We start from the raw sequence: 19,017 nt of genomic DNA on the forward strand, positions 1-19,017 counted from the left end.
AAATTGGTTTTCAGCGTTTTCCAGCTCCACTCGATTTTTTGTTGCTTCCCAGCGTGTTCGCACTTCTTTCTCAGTGAAAGGACGAATTCCGTCGCAGACACAGGCTGCAAAATCGAGAAGCATGCATACCAATCTTATCCGCTTCGGCTTAGAGATATTCTTGGCGATGCGGATTGCTGTGAAGAGGTCAATTTGCTGACTTTGTTCGTTGGTGAACAGCTGATCTGTTTTGGCTTCTTCAGTTTGACTGCGGAGCTAACACACAGTTGCCGATGATGCGGGCTTTGATTAGACCCGTTCTATCGGCGGCCGCACGATCTCTAGAGAAAATTCTAATGTTCGAATTCTGCGGCGTCGTAGTTTCAGCTCCGAGTTACTATTGGTCGACACTATTAGATTATACATGATAGTTGTGACAGGACCTGAATCGGTCCAAGCACGACCAGGACACTTTTGCTCTCTTCGAAGCTACCTTAGTAACTCAAATTCTTCTGTGGAAAACCCGATTGCTCCTTCGCCTGCGCTGTCATTTAGACGAAGTGAATGCATGAATACACGCCGATCAACTGTAGCGGTTTGAAGTGCCGTTGCGTTTTTCATCAGGAGCTCTTTGATAGAAGCGGCTTGCCTTCTTGACTGTGCAAAATTTACTTTAAAGACGTCAGGATGTACACGTGCGCTTTGGTAAATAATTTGCCACGTCCTGAGCGAGAAGTCCAGTGGAGAAGCAGATCGATACTGTGGGGTCTAACGGGGGCGGACATGAGTCGATTCCTGAATTCCTGGTCAGCAAAAGCTGCGAGTAGTCCTATGCCATTACGGCTGAGGAACAGGACTGAGCGACATGCGGAAATTAGATCTACCTGACCAAGCTCTGGATTCCTGCCGGATCGTAATCCTACCGTGAGATTAGGCTGAACAACGTGTACATCGAGAATGCGCCGCTTAATTTCACCCCGAACATCTCGCGCTAGCAGCTTCTTTAATCCAGAATGAAATCCTTCCAGCTGGGTTGTTGATGCTATCCACACAGGAGGACCGCCTTCCGAATACACATTTGAGCTAACGTGGAGATCTCCTCTAGCTGTCTAACCGACATTACACTCAATACATCCTTTCCACTCGATCTCCGTACACGGCAGCTCGTTCACACCAATGTTGGAAAATACATCCCGTAAGGTGGACTCCATATCAATCGGCGTTCTCAGCTCCCGGTTTACATCGTACATTGCTGTCTTCAACTGCTTGCACAAGAGCTTACGAATAGATTTCGATTTCACTTTCTCGCTAAACCGAGTAATCACATGAAACGGATCCCGTTTGACACACACTGAGTCACCGTAGCTCTTTTCAATGAGCTTTCGAACAGCGGTAGCATTATCACTAACAGCAAAACGATCACCATCCGGTGCAAACTCAGTCTTTACATCAAGAACTAATTTCTCCTCGTGATTCTCCGAACGCGCCAAACGACGACCCACTATCTGACCAATTTCATTTTGCAACAAGAGCGACATCTTAGCGTCAACAAAGTTCTCGTGCTGGCCTTGTGCGCAACAGACTTTTAAACGCTTGCAGAAGTTGACAGAATGGTCCATTCTAAAAACTTTCTTCACCACAAGTTGCCTCATCACTTTTTCATACAGCGAGTCATACAGCTCAGTGGACTTCAACCATGCGTCCGTAAGTAATTCATGAGAGAGCACTTTATTCTCACGAGATAGCTCGTCAAGATAGGGGCTGTTGGCGCTATATAAGTTGGGTTGCGATCATGGTTTCGAGGCACCCCGTAAGCAAATAACGATAGCAAGTGGTAATACCGATTTTGACGCCTTCGTTCTATCTGAGAAATGTACTTGCGAGCCCATTCGGCAACATAATACTCTCGTGAATGTGCTCCACTAGTCGGCTAGAAAGACCGATCGTCTTACAAGAAACATAAGGCAGATTAATTATTACATCCGAGTTACGCTCGGTGTAGCATGGGCTCAACGTTGAAAAAGCTGTAAAATTGTTAGAGCTGCATTAATAATTGACGTATTGTAAGTTGTTCATGAATTCCACATCCTCTACAGCCCGTTGCTCGTATTTTTTCACCCGAGGTGCGGATGTACAACCAGAAACGACACAAAATGGTTTCCCGCTGGGTTTCAAAGTTCTAGGAGTCCAAATGAGTACAGGCTGAGAGAATAGAGAAACCAGACTTGTTTCTGAGAATTTATGTCCAGGGGAGCTAATCTGATGTGGAAACATATTCTTTTCCATCGCGTGCTTCACTAATCGACCCCGCTCCTCTGAAGGAATGCCGCCCACGTGGCTAGCGGCAATGTCGGCTTGTACTGCGTCTCCTATGCGTCTTTTGCTTAGTGTGGCGTTTTGGAAACCGGACTTAGCTGGACAGCCGTCGGAGAAACGGGAGCCTGGCAGCCCCCATATCTCCAATAAACCCGGCCGGCAGAAACTGGTCTTGTTGGTCAAGCCGGTCTTGGTGGTCTAACCGGTCTCGGGAAAACTTCCGGTGTTACCAACCAGAGGTCTGATCAAATTGCGATTCTATAAAGAATAGGGTGTTGCAAAAAATGTTTATTATTGGTAGTTGACCTTGAGAATACAATATGGTATTGGACATTATTGACAATAAGTATGGCAGAGGGCTCCCTGGTAGGACCCGTCTAATCGTTTCGATATGACATAACCAGTCAGACCCGATGACATCATTTTCGTTGTCCACCACACCATATCCACGCCAACAGGAGACCGGTATCTATGAGAGTGTCTGATAAGCTACGATACGCAAGACACAGCCCAAACTTCACTTCATTTTCGTACAACGATGGACCTAAACATGCAAACTGCTGGCTACTTCTACACGTCGCTTGGTCAAGAGCAGTTTCCCGCAACGAGCGGAAACGAGCTGGAGGGATAGGGTACTCTAATCTCAAGTCGCATCTGGACGCGAAGCATGCGGGGTATCACACTTCGTTCGAGAGCAGTTCGGGTCGCTCACTACAATCATACGGCTTCGTATCTGAAGAACCTATTCATCTGTTCCTGTGGATTCAGTTGGTTATCATGAGGAACATGACAATCCACTTATTTGAGACGCTCTCACAAGAGCCATGAGCAAGTTATTGTGAAGGCTGTGAAGAAGTATCTCGAAGGACTGGCAATTAAAGATGGTCACAAGCTTGAGAAGGAATTGGAACGCACTTCGGCCACATGTTTGATGGATGGTCACACGCTGGAGTGCACTATGTCGCGCTTTTTGCGGTTTACGAAGCAGATGGTAAGCTTCGCGTGCCTCTCCTGGGTCTGTCCCCTCTGGCAGATGGGTCTCAAACAGCAGACGCACATGTAAAACTGTTTGAAAACACATATCCTCGACGTTTATGACAAGACAAGGAAAATGGTGGGCGACAGCTGCAACACCAACCAGTCAGTCACGAACAAGTTGGGCGTTCAACTTGTTGGGTGTAGAGCAATAAGAAGCCTACACTTCGCAGCTTCTAAGAAGCCGAGGAATGAAGCGCAACGCGACGCCAGGCATGACACGGTACATGCCTTTGATGAATACGATACCGCCAACTTCCAACATCGTTGAGCGGTTATTTTCCCAGTGCAAACTAGTGTTGACACCGCAGCGCCGCTCCATGCACCCCGCCAACTTTGAGCAGCTGGGGTTCCTTCGTGCTAGCTGCGATATGTGGGACGTAAGTGCTGTAGCGGATGTGACTTAAGAACAAAGTGAATAAATAATCTGCTTGATTTGTTCTAATATCAATTAATACACCTTTTGATATTTGTGGACTCTGTTATTCTTAAATTAATTCTAAATGGAGCGATTTGCATTGAGTATTTAAAACATAACAATGTAATATGGTCTGTTGGCTACGTATTAAGCTTTCACTTGAGCTAAGCAACTAAGTATCGGCAGAGTAGTACATGTAGCGATTTGCATAACACCATTTCCCATGCTCTACCATATATCGTGTCTAATCTCACATATAAATACAAAAATTTGGATACAGTGCCTTTATTTGGCTGAAATAAAAGCACAAAATTATTGATTGTTACCGTATTCCTATGTGACTGCCGATTCACTCATTAGTGACAATTGAAATAGCCAATCTGCACTCTAAATTATATAATGTTGCAGTTTAAGTGCTTACTGACAGCTTACAAAGCCAAGATTGAACCTGATCAATTTACCGATGGTATATTTTTTGTTTAGCGATAGGCATCATTCACTTTAAGAACATGGCTGTCGTTAATCACAGAAGGAATACGGTACATCATTCCGATGAGTCATTAAAAAAATATTCTGACAAGATGCCCAGGCAAGAAAACTATTATTGACTCGTCATCTTGTCGGGATAATCACCTCACATCATGAAGGTGTTGTGTCGTCCTCTAGATAAGAGCTGTAGGCCCAGTCTCTGACATAGTGCACCCGTTATAATAAGCAGCAAACTCATTTCTAAACTTGCCGGCAATGCCACGTAAAAGCAAACGAAACACGCTGCTCCACGCACTTGCTAACGCCAAACGACAAAAGAAGATGAATAAAACGAGTCTACCTGACAACCTGGAGCAAATTTTAAGGAGCTAGAGAAGGAAGCAGCTGAATTGCCCTGGTGTCGGCCATTCTTGGAGGCTCTCCAGGATAACACGGACCCCGAAGATGAAACTTCAGAATTCGAAGATGGCCCCGACTTATGTGTTGCAGATATTAATAGAATATACGCTCAGAAAACTAATCAAGATGGGCAAGACTACTATTTAGTTTCTAGGGTGGGGTTTCAAGAAGTAACCTGGCAGCCGTCTTCAGACCTAACACAGAGCATGAAAACGACTTTTAATGATAAGGAGCTTTTCGTGGCTTGGCCAGCTGACTATCGGGCCAGTATACTCACAGGGATCATGGCTGGTGCAAAAGTACACGGTAGGGCAAGACGTAGTTATATATTGCTCCAGTATATTTAAAAACCGGCAATTATTATTTTTGGAAGTGCTCATATTGGAATTTTTCCTTACGGGAAAGCTTTGCCACTAATACAAAACAGAAATGCATTTTCAGACCTCTGTTACCAAGCAACCCAGTAGGCGTCGTTATGAAAGAAACAGGGTGTTGGTCATGCTCAATGAGGTAGCGCGCTGCGGTGGATATTAGATATCCGAACAAAAATGAATACATTTCCCGACCTGCAAAACGCAAAAGAGTGAATCATTAACTATTTTGGTAATCTATCCGTCAATTATTCCGATTTTATCCAGAATATCGTTTCCAGCAACCTAAGCTCTCCAGATCCATACCAAAATTTATCGGACCAGATGACCTAATCGGACATGTACCAAACGTATGGTACAGAATAATAATAACCCTAAAAATATAAAATCTAAAGCTTAGATGTTGTGAGCCACAAAGGTAAAACTTATCATAAAAAGAGTCCGGCGTGCGGACGGATGGCGGCGGGTGGGGCGGCAGCAGAGAAGACGGCGGCGAGCGAGCGTGAACCGGGCGCAAGGGTGGCGGTGACCAAGTGTGGTGACGGCGACGACAGTGGAAGGGTGGCGGGTGATCAACACCGGAGACAGCAGCGATAGCGGAAGCGAGTGGATGGCAGTGAAGAGCTGGAAGGTCGACGCGGCGCGGTGACGATGACCAAGATAGACGTGCTCGGCGCGTTGCTCAGCAGAGCTACGGTGTGGACGGAGCTCTGGTGCATCGGTGTGGAAGCTCACGGTTGGGACATGGGTACGTCAATGAGCGGGACGTGGGGGAGTAGGATGCGACTGCCAAGGACAAGAAGGATGCGTGCGGAGCAGCGTGGCGTTGCTCCAGCCGGAAGTGTTGCATATAGGATAAACATCAGCTTTCTTAGCCGGTGCTAGGTGGCCATAGGCCGGAACAGGAGCCGGATGCTGGTGCATGAGGATAAGGCAAGGTGGAGCGACAGGAGGTGTTTATGTGTACAGGATAATACTGTGGAAATAACAAAATACAATTCATGTACCGGTGCTTGTACGAAGTGTGGTGTAGTAGAGCACACAAATACCGTCAGATGTGGATTCCTTACACAAACCAAACCTAAATTGCCGAGTTAGGTCGGCGCTTGCATGGCCTGCGCAGAGGGTAGCCACCCCCCGGTTCGGCCCAGTCGGGACAGACGAGTGGCTCGCTTTCATTGAGTTCCGACTAACCAAGTCAGAGCACTTCCGAGACTCCGCCGAGTTTGACTCGACCGAGCTCGTCCACAAACCCTGTGCCCTCCACCAAAGGATGGACGACAGCGCGCGAGCGCTTTTACAGGTCACCGAGCGCAGAGGCTGCTCAGCTAGAAGTGTCACGGCACCCGGGCTATCCGACGTACCGGCTCGCTAAGTTCGCGGGGCTTTCTTCCGCGCGTAGCGAGACTTTTGTCCTACCCGGACCGACCTAATCTCTTGGCGCTACCAGTCAATACCCTACAAGCTATGCCTCTCGAGTATCAACGGCAAGTATAACCCAGCCCTATGCAGGGACTTACCGGAAGAGTGTACTCGTGTCTTGGACTAGGAAAATTCTGCTATGTTATCTTCTGGGAGCCTTTTCGGCTCCCTCTATTTAATCATATGCTTCTCATACAAATATCTAGTGAAATGTAGTCGTTTCGGATCTCTACGAGCTCAGGCGACCGTTGAACTCAGCGGCTATCCGGATAGCATCATCCGGACAGATCGCAGAGTACTTAACTTGATCCTTGATTTCTAAACTCTGGGTTATCAGACCGAGCCGATTCTTGATCTAAAGTAGGCTGACGTATGGCCGAATCTGGAAATCCCTACACCACAGAAGTCTGCACTGAAGTACAGCTCCAGCGGCGGTACTGATATGCGGAGGCTGTTGCATGTATTAATACACGTAGTACGTATTAATATAATTACTTAATAATACCGTATTTCGCATGTAGACCGATACACCCCATGTTATGAGGGATAGGTCCCCTTCAAAAATGATGTCAAAAATCTAATTAAACAAAATCTCTATTTTTGGACAGCTGTCTCTTCGATCAAAAAACAAAATTGTTATTTTTAGACACTTGTCTCTTCAATGATGTCCTGAACGGCGAAGTCATCACTTTCATCTACCGGTTGCCCTTCTAGTAGCGAGAGTTTCTCGAGTTGGGCCACCAACTGACTCGGTGCAATGCAGCTCGCACTCGGCTCCAGCTTACTTCGCTTAAACCCATTAGAAATTGTAGTAGCAGGAAGTGATTTCCACGCATGCTAAATCCAGTCAGATACCAGGATCCTGCTGGGTCCTGGTATATTGTGCCAGCAGCTCATCGACATCCGCTGGCTGCGAGACAGCGGTCGCGCTCTTCGGCATTTTCATTAGCACTACGTTGATTGCTTTTGTACGATGCGACGGCTAGATTACGATAGAAGTGAGAAATGGTGGCTTGCATAGCTCCCGTCGTCTTTAACATCACACGAACCGCGAGCTTCTTGTCAACTGATTCAGCATTGAGCTTGTATTGCTGCGCGTGGCGGCCACGTCCTCCTCGTCGGGGTCTTCCTTTTGGCTTGACACGAACCATTCGCTTGTAGTGAGATTTCTGAAATTTGATAGTCATTATTTCATTTTAGTGTCGTGTATCGCTCGACATGCGATTTCCTGGGATCTCAGTTCTAATCAATGATTCGCTGCTGGGTGGGTGTATCGCACTAGTAGCGGTATCGGTCTACATGCGAAATACGGTATAACGCCGATCCGCCACTTTGTCGTCAGCCCTCGCCGTAGAGCTGGTGTTGCCAGCCTGGTGACTTTATTTGCTTTCTACAAATTGCAGCTAATTAACAGATATTAGAAAGCGCTAATTTAGTAGAATGTATCGATATGATTGCACCGGTCGGATAAATTGAAAATATGCGTGAGATTCTATTTGTAGGAGGAGACACATATTTTCCGTGCCCCTCGGACCTGATACGTCCGATGTGGCGCTTAGACGACCTACCTAACCCTTCTTGCATTTATAGACATATTACTTGGATATGATTAATTGTTCAAACAAATAATATATGATTGGCCATTAATGATGATAACGTTACTAAACTTAAGAGAGGTCGGATAAGTGATGATATTCATCCATATCAGTAATCAGTTTTAGTATTTAACTTTCGGGTCGTAGCCCATACACCACCCAGCGAATGTGGTAGCTGACGCTGACACTCGCCGAAGGAGGCTCTTCCGTTTCTCGGTCACAGTGTACGCATGATGCGCATGTTGGATTTGGACCGTGCGGCTGGAGCAGCTGCGGTTCAAGGCGGTAGAAAAGACCGGTTCGGCCGCCGACTATACGGACACACAGGAGAGGTGGCACGGGTGGCTGCCACAGGAAGATGGTTAACAGAGCAAATATCACTTCTACATTCTCACAGTATAACCTCTGTCTAACAGGTTATGAGCCCAATGGTTCATACTGTTGCCACGGACGAAGTCCAAGGCAAGCCGGAAGCAGAGCCTAGTCGCGAAAGGGCAGGCAGCCAGTACGGCGAAGATGATGAAGTCAAGAAGGCGGACGACGAACCGAAAGGGACGCAGGACAAGCTACTAGACCTACTCAAGGACCTCGCAGTGCGCATGGGACGCCTGGAGGAGTCGCAGGAGCGACAGGAGGAGAAAGAGCGCAAGGGTCGAGAGAGCAGCGTTTTCGGGTCGTCGCTGGGCCTGGGCAGAGCCATGGACAGGCAGGCTCTGGACCAGACGCCACCGCGGCGCACGTCGCCTGCCGTCTCGCCGGCCACGTACTTCGGGATGAAGCAACGTGAGTACCGAGATGCAGCAGCGAACGTCGAGATGGCTCAGGCGCCACAGCCGGCACTGCCGCAGCACTATGTGCCGCCGCAAGCGTATCGAGCGCCACCGCCATCGTCGCCAGGACCAGGACCAGGATTTGCTGGGGTACCTGACACCCGGCAGAGGAAGCTGGGGATCCGGCCGTTCGACGGAAAGGAGCTGTACCATGGGCTAGGGAGCGGTTTCCTGGCGTGGGGCAAGCGCTTTGTGCGCCAGATACAGTTCGCCGAGCGTGCTAGTAGGTTCCAGTGGGCCGAGGACGTCAAGGTTGACATCCTCGGTCACCATCTTAGCGGAATGGCCGAGAGGTACTACAACCAGCAGGTTGAAGGCTGGTGGGAAGAACAGCCAACGCTCGAGCATGCGATGCAGCGGATGCTGCACACCTTCGCCACGAAGATCACACCCGCGCAGAGCATGAAGATGTTCACGGCATTGAAGAGCTCCAAGAGAAGCTGGACAGAGCACTACCTATACCTCGTGGCAGTTAGCGAGGCGTGCGGCGGTGCGGACAACCTGGTCCTAGACAACATCGTGCACTACGCGGATCCAAACATGCGAGTGTCGATGCTGTCCAGGCTGAACATGGCACGCACGGAATACCTGCGCCAAGCGGAAGAGCTGGCGCACTTCGCCCAGTCGACGGAGATCGAGCTGCGAGGCAAGCAACTGGGGCGAGACGTGGTCAACGATGTGCACGAGGACGAGAAGGACGACCGCAAGTGCTACAAGTGTGGTAAATCTGGCCACTTGCGGGTGGCCTGTCCGAACAAGAAGAAGAGGTGGGGCGAAGGCACGGACGCTGACTTCGTGCTCACGGTCGAGGAGTCGGCCACAGAGACGGAGGACTGGATCCTGGACAGTGGATCCAGCCGTCATCTGGTGAATGATCCGGAGCTGCTGGAAGACGCGGAAGACTACGAAAGTTAATGCGTGGCAGCGGACGGAGGAGCGCTAAAAGTAACTAAGCACGGGAGCGTAATGCTCGTAGCCACGGCGATGGGGAAGATGACCAAAGGCGGCTGCTGAACGTGCAGTACGCGGAAAACTTGGAAAGGAACATCATATCGTACGGGTTGTTGGAGGCGAAGGGGTACGGACTCGCGTACCGAGGGAAGCACCGCGTGGTAGCCGGCATCAACGGCGGGCCGGCGGTGTTTGACGTCGAGAAGACAAACAACGTTCTCACCGTGCGTGCAATGGAGTCCAGAGGCACGGGGTGGAAGGGCAACGTGTTGATGTCGGTGTTGGTGGAAGGTGAGGCGGATGTCGGCAGGGACGTGCATACCGGGCCGCTCATGCATTTCCACGTTAGGTTAGAGCATCTGAACTACGACACGATCATTAAGATGGCCAAGGACCCGGCATCCGGGATTGCACTCACGGACGAGGTGAGGGCGAACTGCTTGGCTTGTGCCCAGGGCAAACAGACCAAGAAGAAGCGGTCGCGCAAGGACACCGGGGCTAACTCGCCCATTGACGTGATCGGAGGAGTCATCTGCTCCGACCTAAAGGGGCCGATGACTCCGAGAGATCGACTAGGGAACCGATACATGGTCAACTTTGTTGATCATCGCACCAACTACTGCAGGGTCTCCTCGGCAGAGACTAAGGACGTCGCGGCACAGAAGTTTAAGCATTTCATGGCGTACTTTGAGCGGCAGTTCAACTGCCGTATACACGTGTTGAGGACGGACGGTGGTGGGGAATACAAGACCCTGGATCTCTTCTGCAAGGATACCGGAATCAGGCGGCAGATTAGCGAGCCGCGAAACCAGGCTAGTAACGGCAAGGCGGAACGAATGCACCGCACCGTTATGAATATGGTGCGGAGCATGGTGTTCGCCTGTGGCCTTCCGCTTAGTTTCTGGGGATACGTTGCGGAATATGCAGCCTATATCCTAAACAGGAGCCCGACGAAGGCTAACCCGGGATCGAAGTCGCCACTGCAGATGCTCACGAAGAACACACCGGATTTGAGTGACATCGTGGTTTTCGGGTCGCCCTGTACGGTGAACGTGGACGCAAAAACCATTTCCCTGGGTGAGAGGGGCAAGGCGGGCATGATCGTGGGAAAGAGCGACGAGATTAAAGGCTACCGGGTGTATCTCCCGAAGGATAAGGTAGTCGTAGTGACGCAGCATGTGAGCAACGTCGAGACGTTGTCAGACGTGCAGAACGAACAATTGAAGCGCGTGCATCTGGAGGACTCCGAGGAGTCGGAGGGCACGGGCGCTTTGGAGACAGACACTTCGAGGACAAAGACGAAGGAAAAGGCGAAGCGTCGCGAAAAGAAATCTCGCTGGACGCGGGATAGGCATCAGACGCGCTCGGCTACGCGGAAGCCCGCTGAGGCGGTGGCGAGTGGAGGCGCTGATGAGGATCGGGTGGAACAGACCGCGGACGTGGTGAACAGCGTGCGGGAACCCGACCCGAAGAACTACCGACAGGCAAAGAGGAGCAAGCTCTGGAGGAAGTGGCTGGTTGCCATCGCAGAGGAGCTCAAAGCGCTGGAGGAGAACGGCGTGTGGGTCGTGGTGGTGCCACCGATCGGCAGCCACGTACTGCACACTAAGTGGGTATTCAAGATCAAGACTGATGCAGACGGAGCCATAGAAAGGTTCAAGGCCAGGCTCGTTGCGTGCGGCAACGAGCAGATCTTTGGCGTGGACTTCGGGCTCACGTTCGTGGTGGTCATGGAACTGAGCACGGTGAAGGTCATCCTGGTTTTTGCTCGTCGCTGGGGCGTGCCGGCGAGGCACGGGGACATCCCCAATGCGTACGTGAAGGCCGACAAGGAGCAGCATCTCGAGATCTACCTGGAGATCCCACAGGGAATGGTGATCGGAGATGAGGTAATGCGCAGGCTCGGAGTGAGCGTCAAAGGTAAGCTGGCGCTGCGCTTGAGGAAGTCGCTGTACGGCCTACGCCAAGCAGGCAGGCTGTGGAGTCAGCTCCTGCACGCGAAGCTGGAGGAGGCGGGGTTCACACGGTGCGTGACGGACATGTGCCTATACTACAAGCGAGAGGACGGCGAGATGACGCTCGTGGGCGTGTACGTGGATGGTCTCCTGGTCACCGCGTCCAAGCCGAGTCTGGTGGACGATTTCTTCTGCTCCATGAGCGTGTTGTCCGTGAAAGACTTGGGCGAGGTGAGAAAATTCTAAGGGATGCGCGTGGAGCTGGACAGCAGCGAGGGGTACTCGCTGGACCAGCAGGCGATGATCGAGGAGCTGCTGGAGCAGCATGGGCTGGCAAACGCGAACAGTGTGCGGGTTCCTGTTGGTGAGGAGCACAACAAAGCGGAGGTAGACGAGCCGCAGTTGTTGACCAAGGTGGGTGCGCCGGGTGAGCCAACGATCCGCCGTTTCCAGTCGCTCGTGGGAAGTTTGCTTTGGATAGCACGGTGCACGAGACCCGACATTAGTTTCGCTGTGCATAAGGCCACGAGGAGGACACACCAGCCGACCACGAGTGACTGGAAGCTGGCCAAGAGGGTCGCAAGGTACTTGAAGGGGACGAAGAGCGTCAAGCTGATCATGCAGGCGCCGACGAGGAAGGACGACGTGATGGCTTTGGAGAGCTGGAGCGACGCAGACTTCGCCGCCGACAAGAGCGACAGGAAGTCGGTGACTGGAGGAGTCGTGACGATGGACGGGGCTGTGGTGCAGTGGATCTGCAAGAAGCAGACCGGCGTGTCGCTCTATACGATGGAGGCCGAGTTCACGTCAGCGTCGCAGGTGGGGCGCGAGCTGCTGGGACTTCGGGAGCTGGTGCGTGAGCTGGGTTTCCGGGTAGTGGAGCCAGTGCCCATGAGGATGGACAACCAGGCGGCGATTAAGGAGCTAGAACTCGAGGAGAGCATGGCGAGTGCGAAGCACGTGGACATACGCGTGAAGTTCATCTGTGATTTTGCAAGGAAAGGGATAGTGAAGCCCGAGTACGTGGAGTCACGCCTGATGATGGCGGATCTTCTTACGAAGGCGTTACCGGCGCCGAGGATCGCGGAACTGCGGGAGATCTTCAAGCTGAAGTGACGAGTTCTGCCGAGAGTGCGACGACCGAGGAGGAGTGTTGGATTTGGACCGTGCGGCTGGAGCAGCTGCGGTTCAAGGCGGTAGAAAAGACCGGTTCGGCCGCCGACTATACGGACACACAGGAGAGGTGGCACGGGTGGCTGTCACAGGAAGATGGTTAACAGAGCAAATATCACTTCTACATTCTCACAGTATAACCTCTGTCTAACAGCGCAGCGGATGCAGAGTAACTACCGCACTCCAAGTCGCTCGGATACTCGCTGTGGCCATCGTCTACGTGAGCAGACACCGGTACCAAACCGCCAAGGTCATCACCGTTCGCGGTATACTTATCATGTGCCGACAGTAGCGGCGTCCCCTTCGTATCCTGGTGCGGTTCCTTCTTTGACGATACATTAAACTCGTTTTCCGAGCCTCAAGACATCATTGGACTCACATTTTCGATTGTTTAGTCGTTCAAGACGCGAACTATTCGTTTGCGTTGCAGTTTCTCCTCCTCACGACGCTGCAAACGCTGTTCTGGTGTATCGAACACCCACATGGTTTCTCCATCCGAAGTTTGGTGCGTTGTGAGCGGAGATCTTGCGCTCCGTTCATCTTGTAAACCAGGTTCTTCCCTTCGACTCCTTTGCTTCTCTTGACGACGGTGTTTCATGACAGAGCGGGTAAGTGCATGGAATACATCGGAGATGTTCGAGTCGTAGTGTTTCTCGAACGTATCCAGCTTAATCCTGCTGTTCAACTCCAAGATTTTCTTCTCGCGAGTAATGCAAAGTTGAATGTTAGACTCATACGATTCATCCCAAGTTTCTGCGGAGCTGTCTTCTGTGTTCTCTACGTCCGAAGAACGCGGCTGGTTCGTTGACCCTCGACGTGATAGTAAAATCGAAAAATTGTGGCGAATTCGACCACGACGCAAAGTTTCTTGTTTCTTTTTCTCTTGATATGCACCGAGTCTCTCGACTTTTTCCATGTGTTTCTCTGCCCGCTCGACGATGACACTTCAGCGTTCACGTAGCTGATCAGCGATGTATGGTGCAAACTGCGGGTTGAAATTGTTTTGCTTGGCCATGAGACCGTCAAGCACTCGAATCAGTTCCCACTTTGGCCCTACTCGCTCTACAGCTAGAACAAGTAATTCATCGTTAAAGCAATCGCAATGCACGATACGCTCCGTGCAAAGAGGGCACAGATCCTTCCAGCCCCACGTCTGAAGGATGAGATACCACGCAAAATCCAGAGCGACCCCCATGAGCGACATTCTCAAAATTGCAGATAGCACACCATAGTAGATAAATTTCGTGAGAAAGAGACAGCTCCGTTTGGCCCAGATGTAGAAAATCGGAGCTTGTGCCAGTGTGAGAAGAAGCACCACCAGCACTTGCAACAGGAATGCCAATCGAAATGAAAACCCCGTCAGGTCTCCACCCGCTGCCTTGGCGCGGAAATATTTGCGTCGCTGTCGAAATATCAGTTTAAACAGTTCTTTGAATATTGCCTTCCCAGCCGATGGTAAAATTGACGTTAGAACAGCGTACATTACCACCGACGTCAAAATCGTGATACTTGACCCATACGAATCGCGCAACATGACGATGATAAACAACACGTAAAACGTCACATACAGTGATCACACCACAATGAGCGCCCTTTCGCCACGCGACAGTCGCTCGTTTCGGTATGGACAAAAGACCCACGTAAAGTAATTCTCGTGTCGCCACCAGGTGTAGAAAGGCTCAAATGGCCGACGAAACTTTTTCCAGCAACACGGTCCACATAATCGAGTTTTGGGTACCTTGCGGTCCCAGGGCATGGGTTGCCAGTAGTCCACTTCGTTCTCCGGAACGTCGAGCTCACGTGAATAAACACGCTCGATGTTTTTCTGAAAGTGGCTACGTACACAGTAATTAAAAGGGGCACTTTTAGCCTAGAGTGGGACTCGTACAGTGGGCCGGTGTATCCCCTATCCGCGCAGATGGGCCAGGGCCCCGTCTGACTGTGAAAACCAGTGGCTGTGTCGGATCCCCCCATTTGCTCCATTTTCCTCCCTAGCGATGTCGCGCCGAACAACCCACCGCCGCGCCCGCAGGCTCCCAGAAAGCTCCGAGGACAGCGAAGACACCTCGGCACGCAGTGAGACCTCAGGATACGACTCGTCAGCCAGTGAGCGAGATGAGGATGACTCGGGAAGTTCGGAGGATGCTTCGTCACGTGCGTCAAAGAAGCGGAAGAAGCGAAGGTCCCGTCCGCGGAAACACAGGAACAAGAGACAAAAGAAGAGGTATTCGCGGCGCAAGTCAAGACGATCGAGACGGCACTCTTTATATATGGCTTCAGACGTAGAATCTGAAGTTACTGCTGAGAAATCGGAATCTGCTGCCTCCGTCAGCACGCATCTTGGCGAGGACAACTCGCCAGACGTCCCTTCCCAAGAAAGTGTACGGGCTCCCGAGCTGGACGTTAAACTATTTGCGAGTTGGGGAGAGCTGGAAAGCTATTTGAGCAGCTACAGCAGACGAACGTACCAGGTTTGTCATATTTACATATCAGACAGCGCCACAGGCTCAGAATTTGAGCCAATTCGAGAGTATAACTAACGTCTTTTCGTACTGTGTAGCTGTACTCCGTGCGTACTGCGACTCCGGTTAAGACGCGGAACGACAGGATCAAAAAGAACCAAACATCGTGCAAAAGGATTCCCGAGGAATGGGAATTATACAACAAAACGTTCGTGTGTACACACCACGGCAGTCCACGGCGCAGCAGAAGTGCTGGAAAGCGTCCCAAGCAGCACTCGAGGAAGATTGGTTGTCCAGCTCAGGTGGCATTTGTTCTGTTTCATGCCGACGCCGAGGATTGTAACTCTGAAACGGTGCTTGTGGTGCCTAGATTAATGCCTGTGTTAGGGATACAGGAGACTGGGAAATTTTTATTACGAAGCAGATCACTTCGCATAACCATGATCTCAGCCCAGAGTCGTACGAGGCGTACCACGAGGCTCGACAAGTCTCTGACGAAGAAGTACTGTCAACTGTGCGTACACTCCATCGAGCCGGGGCTGATAGAAAGAGGATCCTCGAATACATTACTGAGAATACTACCGTTGAACCGACGATGAAAGACGTCCACAACCTGGTTGCTAAGCTGAAGCGAGAGTCTCACAATCTGCCATCTCTGGAGGGGCGTATTAAATCCATTTTTGAGGATTTTTCTACCAAGCCCGGGAATGTCGCTCGGGTCTTTTCAAACGAGGAGGTGAGAATGAGGTTAAATTTCTAATTACGCTTAGCTGTTAATGGTTTGGGATCTGTGTCTTTGCAGGAAATAGTCGAGTGCATATGCATTAAGTCCGCACACATGCGGCAAATGTTTGGACACTTTCCGGAGGTGCTGATGATAGACGCCACACACGACACCAACTCATCAAACTATAAGTTGTTCAGTTTTATGATTCACGACGCTATGGGGAAGGGATAACATGTTCAGGTACAAAATCAAACGAATTCTCTATAATTGCGACCCAGTCTTAAACTGTGCACAGTTTTGAATTATTCACTGATACTTTTAATTGCCTATACACAGCACAGCTTACTGCAAAACGAGAGAAAGGAAACGTTGCGATTGGCGTGTGTTCAGTTCAAGGAGACATGTCCGTCATATGATTCGCTAGCTGTCATTATCGTGGATAAGGACTTCACAGAGCTGGCTGTTCTGGAAGAGGAGTTTCCTGGCGTTCGTATTCTGCTGTGCCACTTTCACGTTGTTAAGTATATACAAGAGGAGGTCGCCAAAGACAAGTACAACCTGGACGCGTACACGAAAAAGGAAATGAAACGATTGATACAGCTGCTGGTTAGTACACGGTCGGAAAGGAACTACGACGATGTGATCTTAACGATGAAAGTAGTATTGCGATCTGAAGCTAAAGTGCGTCTAAGGTTCGACTATTTCGATCGGAATTGGACGAACTGCAAGAATCAGTGGAGCTCTATCTATCGTGGGAACGTCCCGCACATGGGAATTCGTACCAACAATCGACTTGAGTCCAGCTGGCAGAAGCTGAAAGCACTTCGTCTCTGTCTTGTTTTGGCAAACTGTGAAGGAGAAAATGTGGCTGCGGGTTGTTAACAAAATTGGCGTGAACATGAATGCGCAATACGATGCAGAGATGAATGCTTTGTCAAACACTGTTTCGGATCACGCTGTACAACTGATTAAGCAACAGTACGACTTTGCTCTTCTATCCGCGACTAAATATCGCTATTATCCCATGGGCCCCTACATCATGATGCAGTACGCTGCTGATACTGAGGAGGACATTCAGGAAGAGTACATGATGAATCCACACGCGTGGACTTGCTCGTGTATTTTTCGCGTGACGAGGCTTCTTCCGTGTCGCCATATCATATACTATCGAAAGACAATTGGCTGCACCGATATCGTTCCTGAAAGCATTCTTCATCCGCGTTGGGTGGTTAAAAACTACAAACAGCTGAGAAAAGAAACGGCTGAACCGGTGGAGCTCCCTTACGAAGACAGAAAAATACCCAACCCATCGTGTGGACGTGCCAAGTCGCAGAACGAAAAGTTCAACGAGCTGCTACATATAGGCAAGCAGGTTGCTGACGTTGGAGCTACTTGGGGCACCACAGCGCACGAAAAATTGAAGCAGGAATTGCTGAAGGTTTTTGATGCTGTTCGGATCGGCCAGTGTCCTCGTGTGACGTCAACCAGCCACCATCATGATAATACTGAGTTGGTGTCCATCGAAGATAATAGTTTTGATTCGACACCTGGATCACAGTTTGAAAACGTAGTACAGTCTGAGACTGTACTCGGCCACATCAACATGTTTGAAGCCACTACTCGCGATTTGTCAAACCAAGACATCGAATTGCAGCAGCGCGAAGAGGAGGACGTCGTGTGCGTAGACCTGAACGAGCGCGCTGAATCCCGGCGTGATGAAGAATCTCATTCCGAATCTCGGAGTGCTACACAGTCGGATACACGTGCACAACCCAAGACCGTACAATCCTCTACACAGGCGGTTACGTCTACAAGTGAGCACGCTGAGGCTCCGTTGGATCCCGAAGAACCTTAGCCGCCTCCAGCCCCTTGGATGATTGCACCTTCCAAGAAAAGAGCAGGACAAGCTAAATCTGCCATAAAAGCTCGCAAGGAAGCCAGCAGAGAATGTCTCAATCAGACGTCCATGTTGGTCGAAGCAGTGGCGGGTGGACTATTACCTTCAATGGCCAAAGTGCAGGCCGCCCAAGACACAGGTTTTCGTTTCAAAGATCGCAAAGTTCTGAGGGGAATGACGGTGCTACGTCAGACACGCTCCAGTAAAATTTTAGTCGCTGAGGGGAGGAAAATGCCGTGCACAGATGCCACTACCATTCGATCTGTCCTCCCAACAAAAAGAATCGAGTCATGCCAAGCCCAGATTGCTATTTTCCAGAATAGGTGGTTCAGTGATTTTGATCAAAGAATCCCTGCAGATGCCGTTTCAGTTAAAACGGGCGGAGTCATATACGACTCTCAAATGCTGAAGGCAATGAACTCGTGGCACTTAGCAGCTCAACGATTCAACGAGGTCCGAGAGACCATTAAGAGGATGCACGTAGACTTGACGGGGTGGAATCCCGATGATAGCTGGAGGAACGGTTTACTTTTGCCCGATGAATTGGAGAATCGTCTAGAGGATATCGACGTTTTTGGCGACTATTTTTGGGTGACCACTCTACGCGGTCACTGTTTAGTAGAACTATCGTGTATGGACCTGGCTCTAAAGTCGCTGGTTAAACGCTATGGTGGAGACCATGACATTTTTGCTGTTCCGTCCTACTTGATAAGATAACCTGAGTTTGATCGAGAGGAAGTATCCCAATCAGAAGTTTGGCACCAGATTCGAGCTGCAGCGGATCAGAAAAAGCTGTGGAGTGATGACGCTCGTAGTACTGTATACGACGATCGAGGAAACCATTATGGCTATTTGCCGTGATCCTGTACCGAAATGAACACTGGTGTGCAGTAGCGGTAAATTTCAACGACCTCACGATCACTGTGCTTGACTCGCAACGCACTGGAGACAGATACGAGGCCCTTCGAAAGTATCTGTATGCCGACTTGGTGCCGCTG

At 50.3% G+C, this 19,017-nt stretch overlaps 1 protein-coding gene across 1 annotated transcript; it reads right to left on the reverse strand.

Annotated features, from left to right (window-relative positions):
- Positions 1-13,324: 13,324 nt before the first annotated feature.
- On the reverse strand, positions 13,325-14,689 carry PITG_15065 (uncharacterized protein; the record flags this gene model as incomplete). Its single annotated transcript, XM_002898193.1, has 6 exons — positions 13,325-13,422; positions 13,519-13,877; positions 13,920-14,086; positions 14,159-14,307; positions 14,358-14,374; positions 14,511-14,689. 6 exons carry the CDS (start codon positions 14,687-14,689, stop codon positions 13,325-13,327), a joined length of 969 nt encoding a protein of 322 aa, XP_002898239.1.
- Positions 14,690-19,017: the final 4,328 nt, after the last annotated feature.

The sequence above is a fragment of the Phytophthora infestans genome, genomic scaffold, assembly GCF_000142945.1.
Source record: "Phytophthora infestans T30-4 supercont1.38 genomic scaffold, whole genome shotgun sequence".
In the NCBI taxonomy this organism is placed as follows: Eukaryota; Oomycota; class Peronosporomycetes; order Peronosporales; family Peronosporaceae; genus Phytophthora; species Phytophthora infestans.